This window comes from Epinephelus moara, chromosome 24, assembly GCF_006386435.1.
Source record: "Epinephelus moara isolate mb chromosome 24, YSFRI_EMoa_1.0, whole genome shotgun sequence".
NCBI lineage: Eukaryota > Metazoa > Chordata > Actinopteri > Perciformes > Serranidae > Epinephelus > Epinephelus moara.
This window is the reverse complement of record NC_065529.1, coordinates 910,511-918,117: the sequence shown is the minus strand read 5'-3', so window position 1 is coordinate 918,117 and position 7,607 is coordinate 910,511. Positions and strand designations below refer to the sequence as shown.

Below are 7,607 nucleotides of genomic sequence, written 5' to 3'. Positions count from 1 at the left end.
AGAGAAGGTGCCCGGTGTATTATAGGGGGGTCCTCCGGCAGACTAGGCCTAAGTCAGCCTAACTAGGGGCTGGTACAGGGCAAGCCTGAGCCAGCCCTAACTATAAGCTTTATCAAAGAGGAAAGTCTTAAGTCTAGTCTTAAATGTGGAGACAGTGTCTGCCTCCCGGACCGTAACAGGAAGATGATTCCACAGGAGAGGAGCCTGATAATGAATGAAGACATTTTTTTGTGATGTGGTCTGGAGCACATAGTTAAAGTTAGAGCTTTGCAAACCATTATTAAAGAAGACTAACGCTAACTAACTCAGACTGGAGCTACAGGATGCCACTATTGGTGGATTTTAACATCCCATCCAGAGCACATAATATTTAATCCCCACCCCAGTGATAATTACATCCACAATTACTAATGTTACTACTGTTTTTCTGTGAACTGGTAAATGGACCTGTACTTGTATAGCGCCTTTCTCGTCATCTGACCACTCAAAGCACTTTTGACACTACATTCACCCATTCACACACACATTCATGCACTGGTGGCAGAAGCTACCATACAAGGTACCACCTACTACTCAGTTTTCAACACACTCACACACCGATGGAACAGCCATTGGAAGCAATTTGAGGTTCAGTGTATTGCTCAAGGATACTTCGACATGCAGACTGAAGGAGCTGGGGATCGAACCATTCCTTTTCTGCTTAGTGGACGACCAGCTCTAGGATGTCTTTGTATTTTTAAGAATCACCATGATATCGTGCTAAAAACAACAAAAACTTCCAGGGACTGGCAGTTGATTTGGATTGAGAAAATATGTGAAATTGGCAATCTTGTTTTTTTCTGTTGTCACTTTCAGCATTATATGTAACGTTTAAAGATAAATAGTTAAACATGGCTGATCAACCTGTCTGGCATTTCTGCTGTGCTTATGTTTTATGTGCTCTATCTCTGAATCACAGGCATTAAAGCTAAACAATGCTCTGCTGTGGATGGGGGCTGCAGCAAAATGTATTTTAACCACTCAAAACACCTACCTTAAAAATGATTTAATTTAAGAGTACACTCTGTTTGGAATACTTTTATCACCTTACCTTACAGACTAACTGATGCAGGTAGCAGTAGACCAGAAACTCCAGCTTTCTATAAAGTAAAATGACTGTTTTTGGCAGTGGAGCCTTTTGGCTTTAAGGTAATGGCTCCAGTTTCCTATCAGAGATTTATGATAAATCTTTTTTAGTATAGCCTATTTTTAAACAGATATCGATTTTTTAGGTGGGCCTTTTTGTAGTGGCTAAAAACTACACTACTGTTTGCTCAGTGCCATTTCATTTTATGTACTGGACGTGGGGGGTTTCTACCAGGAAATAATTGGAAACATATGGTGGGATTCAGTCTATATAATGACTGAAAAATACAGCCATCAGGAGAACAAGACCCCATGAAAGCTTGTCAAATGAGTGCGTATGTTTGTTTAGGAGTGTACCCATGGATGAAACATATCACTTGATTACCTAAAAATGTGATCATTCTGAAGCATCCTTTTCTATGACTTCTGAGCAGATTTATTGATGTTTAGATGCAATGGACATGCTCAGGAAGTAAGTCACACTGATTTATATTAGTATCTCTTGCATGTCTGTGTGACTGAGTTATGACTCAGACTGGTCCTTTGCCTTAAGCTTGTCAGCAAAAACACAAGTGTCTGCTTACTCCTTGAGCACAGCGGGGGAGGGGAAAACTCGCACACACACTGTGAAAAAAAATGTCAATTTGCGGTGTTGTAACGACATAGTGTGTTTATTTTGAAAGAGACTACATGCAAACTGTACATTTCCTGTGAAAACAGAAGTGTATTTTGAAAACAGACAATGCTTGTAACAGGCTGAGGTTGACAGGGCGTCCCAGAACGTCAACAACCAACACAGCCAGGGTACCTTGCACGTCATAACTCAATAGAAAAGTCCATGACCAAATGTCGATATGTGACGAGGTTGGAGCGAGAATGTGTTGGCTATTTTGGCTTTATGTGCCACTGAGTGGCTTTCATAGTAATAACCAGGGTCCTCTAATGCTGTATCCAGGGGGGTATTCCATCAAGCAGGCTAAAGGCAAATCCAGGCTTAAATGGCCAAGTCTGGCTAATGTGAGCCAGAGTTCTGTTCCATCAAAGTGACTAAGATTAGCCTCACATCGGTAACCATGGAAACCATGGTTCTGGCTAAGCCTGATACATCGAGCTAAACTCCGGTTTCTGTTCCATCAACCTGAGGCACAACTCTGTTCCATCAAAGTGGTTAACCTGAATCCCAGCCTAGTAACCATGGTAACTTATGCTGCCGGGCAATCCTGGTTTTAAACAGGATTAAGGTGAGGATTAGCTCCATCTATGATCAAAAAATGTTCAATAGACAAGAACAGACACCTAAGAGACAGTTCTGCCAGTGCTTTTACACACTCACAACTGTCATGTAATGACAAAATAATATGTAGATCATAAAATATATAACATAATTAATCAAAAAACATTAGCTATTAAAAAACAAATTAAAATGTAATAAAAATAAGATAATTAAAAAAAAACATTTACAACAATAAAGCCAAAATCAAACTAATAACAACAAAACTATAATAAAATGAAACTGAGGCATTAAAAAAAGATTATATATGTACACCAAACCACATGAATATGTGATTGCCCTCCCATTCCCACCCCACTCTGTTTCCAATTGGCTAGTAAATTCACAGCCAATTAAGATCAACTGACAACGGCCATATAAGGAGTGCATCCAAGAGAAGGAGAGGGACACACCCAGAGAGACACAGAGACAGAGCAAGCAGGATATTCTTATATTTTATCTTGACCTGCTGCCAAGTCCTCCTCTGGCTACTGAGACTGCTTCTGTTGAGACATAACAGTGAGGGATGAAAATGGGACACACACCATTGTGGTCTGTCTGTTCCTCATCCTATAGCACATTCCATACATTTAAGGGGATTTTTCTTATTTTGATATAATAAGGGATAGAGCTTACAATTGACTCCAAAATGATGAGAAATAGATAATCGATTCACTATGACCTGCATTCACTTAATAGGTTTCCTCATCTCCACTGAATTGAGGGATTTGCTAAATGTGATTTTCTACAATCAATAGATAAATGTCATGTGATTATTTCCCATAAACTGATCATTTCCGAAATGTCATAATCTACAATCAATTAGCCTATGTGATAAATGCGATGATTCACATAAAATAGTTTGATTAAATGCATCATCTGAAATTTACATAGGAATCAGTAGATAAATGTGATAAATAGTCTATCACTAATATTAATTTACACATTTGGTGAATTTCATTAGGCATACTTAATTTGTTAGATTTAATAGGTGTTCTTATCTACATATATTTTGTCCCTTTGATGCGGGATTTATATAACATGATATTTTCTTTGTCACTTTCGCATTTAGCCTGTCAGCAATATTCCGCCACGCCAACTCCCTTGCTTTATTAATCGCTGCCGTATTTCCTTTTTTCTTAATTATGTCCTTATAGTCCTCATACACTTCCATAAGGAGCGTTTGCTCCGCCGCAGAAAAAGGCTCCGTTCACTCCTTTCCTTTGCTTTTTGACATTCTGCAATTTTCGGCACTCGACTATTGTGGGCTTTTTATTTTCCCTGGGCGCGTGCATGGGTTGAGGCTTAACAGGTGAGGCTTGAATTAGTGTCAGTTGGAGCCATCTGATTTCACTTGATGGAACGGGTTGGGGCTAGATTGGGAGTTGGCGTTTAGTCAAACTTCAAGATTACAGTCTGGATATTCTTAGCTACATTGATGGAATACCCCCCAGGACTCTTAATACATCCATGGCCTGGAAGTGTGCCAAATATCTTACATTAGCTTGTCATTCATTATCTGTTAATATGGCAGTTATGATTGTTTCACAGTAAGGACTACAGTTGCTAACATTTTATCAATAAATGCATGTGAACTGTGAACACACAAATGACATTCCAGTCACCTCCATTATATTGGGGGTGGAGGCAGAAATATAAGAGACAGATATCTATCTCTTATGAAAGGGTTTTTTGGGGAGTTTTTCCTTATCCGCGGCGAGGGTCCAAAGGACAGAGGGATGTCGCATGCTGTAAAGCCCTGTGAGGCAAATTATGATTTGTGATATTGGGCTTATAAATAAAATTGATTGAATTGATTGATTGATATCTCAGACCTGGACAAATACACTTAAAATATCTGCATGGATAGATACTCCCTCAAGAAATGAATTAATGTTAATGGTTTCAGTCTATAAATACAGGCATCAATAAATCATTCAAATGTGTGTGGGAGACACAAATGGGAGAGAAGCAGGAGTGTTTCTATTTACCTGCAGTCCCTTTTTGCATGTGTGTGTGTGTGTGTGTGTGTGTGTGTGTGTGTGTGTGTGTGTCATTGGTGCGGATGAGCAGCAGGTACAGTTGGCTGGGGGCCGAGATTCCTGCAACACTGAGTCACATGGGCTGATCATTATCTCATGCAAACACACACACATGCGTGCATGCACAGCAGGGATCAGGGTATTGTATGATTGCACAAGCCCTTCCCCCTCCCCAGATCTCTGCCCTCCTTCTCTGTCTGTCTCCCTGTTGTCTTGTTTGCTCTCTCTCTCTCTCTCTCTCTCTCTCTCTCTCTCTCTCTCTCTCTCTCTCTCTCTCACTCACACACACACACACACACACACACACACACAGCGACACATAAACACATGCTCAGCAGAGAGAGTGTCATTGCAGAGAGTTCAGGAAATAAGAGGTAGGAGTTCACAGAGAGAGGAGTGTATCCATTTTCAAACTGCTGAAATCTTTTTGCATTATTTAGTCAGCACTGGTGCTCCCCGTCTACAGTATCACCACTGGATCCTGCTTTATGTGTGTGTGAGTGTGTAAGCCGTTACCGCTGCTTATCAGAGGGACCCTTCGACCATAATGGATATCTATTCTAGGAAGCTGTCACTGTGGGAGCAGCGAGTGTGCTGGGAGGAAAGCGGCTTGGATTCCACTCTCATGTTAGGACTCTGAACACTCCTTCTGTTTTGCTGTCTTTTATCCTGCAGGTTGACTGTACTGGCTCACGCTGTACTTGTTATTACGGTAGTTACAGCCTTAACCTGGATCATTTTTTGTTCGTTTTTCTGATTATTTCTTTTCATTTTTCTCTTGACAGATGAGAAGGAGGACGCGGTGTTAGGGAGTTTGCCGCTACTAAGTTTCCGAATCGGAGAAGTGGAGCCTTCAGATAACATCACCCGCAAGTTTTCCTTTAAGGTTAGTAACATCCTGGTGGAGGGACAGAGGGTGCTTGGAGGTCCATGTGTAATTGCATTTCATGCAGGGGATGCAGTGGCTACTGGGAAGGATAATGAGTGTGCATGACTTTCAATGTGCCAGACATTCATTAGCGGAAAACAAACTGGTTCTATGTAGAAACATTCAGGCAGCAGTATTGAAAGACTGTTGGTTGTTGGTTTCTTGAGTGACAGCAATCCCTCACTGAACCACTCTAACCCCTCAACACTCCTCCTTGTGCAATCTGACTGCTTGTTGCAAAAGCAGGATTTACTTAAGTTTGAACTTGTGCCTTGGTTGCATGGCTGTGGCTCAGTGAGGGTGTTGGTTTGGTTGTGGTTGATTGATAGAAGCTGACTGGCCCCATTGCTTAGTCACATGATGTTATTTATGACTGTCATAGAGCCCCATGGGGGCTGCTGTTTGGACTGATGTTGGATTATTTTAGTTGAGGAGGCAACCTTGCAGTAGGACTTATGGGTTTTGCTGTTTGATCAGATTCTCATGTTTTTTTTAAATCAGATATTGCTTTATGTAGATGTTATGTATATTATGTTAATTTTGTATACATCAGAGCAACCCCCTGGCAATTATTTGGAAACCCAATATTATCCAATATGTTGGATACTGCAACGGATCAAACATTCAGTTACATCATAATGCTTTGCCTTTTTTTTTTTTTTTTTACTCTGATGAAGTTGAGTGGTTTTGAAAGAGGCTGACAAGAAGCTGCATGAGTAAGCAAGCATCAAACTTTGACTGATGAAGATGGTTGGATAATGAGTACATTTTAATGACTCCGGCCTGGCAAAAGCTGTAACTCATTCTCTTGAATGCAATATCTCAAGAACACCTCAACAGAATTTCTTCAGATTTGACACAAACATCCACTTGGACTAAAAAATAATCTGATTAGAATTTTGTGGTCAAAGGTCAAGGTCACTGTGACCTCACAAAACTGCTTTTGGCCATTACTCAAGAATTCAAATGCTAATTATGACAAACCTAGATACAAATGTCTAATAGGATATATTGATGAAGTGATGACATTTTATATCCAAAAGGTCAAAGGTCACCTTCACATAGTGTTCTACAAAAAACACTTTTCTGGCTATTACTCAGCGTCATATCTCAGGAACAGAAGAGGAAATATTTGGTCAGATACTGAATTGGTTACACTAATCTTGAGTGCGGAACTTGAAACTGTGCTGATTGTGAAGATCTTCTGTGCTGCTGTGGGGAAGATGTGTGTGAAGCATCCATTTTTTCACAGACGTGTGTAAACTGTAAGAGAAACTTGACTGGTGTGCAGAGGCATACAACCACTGGGTGGTAATTTTAGTTTTAACTTAATGCGGCTTGAAAAAAGGCTCTCCAAAAACAACCAGTTTAGTAGTATCACATCTGTGATGTCCAAGATGGACAGAACTGACAGGACTTTGTCCCACTTTAAAAACATCCTTGTCTGAAGACACAGTGGGACTTCTCTGAAAGGCTCATGCACTGTTGGCAGCAGGTAATGATAATCACAGACAAAAATATTTTAATTGTATAATTGCTGTTTTTGATAAACAGATAAAGGTTGTTTTTCCTCAGATCTTGATGAATCAGTCAGCAGCACTAACAGCTGAGATAAAAAGAGCTCCAGAGGCAGCAGCAGCAGCCACAGCACATAACCTGACAGAGCAGTTTGTCAGAGCTGAATAAAGATGAGACAATGGGGATGTAATGTAGGTTAGCTGAATCTGAATCAGCTGAGTAAAGCTTTATATAAGTTGGACAGTTAGCCTTGTTTCCCCTTCAGCATCAGCATCAAACACACACACACACACACACACACTCACAGTGACAGCTCTCTCTTCAGCGTTCTGCCCCTGTGAGCCTCTTTGCTAACTTCACTCACTGTTTGTTAATATCAGTTTTCTTCACTTTTTCAGAACATTTAGTCCTGTCTGTTGTTCTCTTTCTTTACATGTCCAGTGCAAGCACTGGTGCAAAGTCCAGTACATTAACCCAGTGTACACACACACACACACACACACACACATCTGCAGACTGAGCAAATATACTCAATGTGGCTTTGACTGCTTGCCAAGGGTTATGGTGCTGCATTTCAGCTAATGTTCTAACTGGAAAGTGAGTATACTGTCCCTGTCTAATATCAATCTGAAGTGTCAGTCATAATATTAACAATTATTTTCATTTAACAGAAACAGGCTAGCCCTTTCCCCTGCTTCCAGTCTTTATGCTAAACTTAACTAAC

The 7,607-nt window shown here is 40.4% G+C and overlaps 1 protein-coding gene across 10 annotated transcripts in view; it reads left to right on the top strand.

Moving 5' to 3' along the window:
• Nucleotides 1-7,607, top strand: part of plekha6 (pleckstrin homology domain containing, family A member 6) — a 277,398-nt gene that overhangs the window by 115,252 nt on the left and 154,539 nt on the right. For 5 of the 10 annotated variants that reach the window (XM_050038766.1, XM_050038757.1, XM_050038762.1 and 2 more), the window contains exons 1-2: nt 4,818-5,064; nt 5,223-5,323. Coding sequence is in view for 1 of the 10 variants with exons in the window: in XM_050038755.1 (XP_049894712.1) it covers nt 5,223-5,323 (101 nt within the window). In the remaining 9 variants the exon portion in view is untranslated. Of the gene's footprint in view, nt 1-4,709; nt 5,113-5,222; nt 5,324-7,607 lie in introns of those variants that run through there. The other 5 variants (XM_050038767.1, XM_050038758.1, XM_050038763.1 and 2 more) reach the window with 4 other exon arrangements.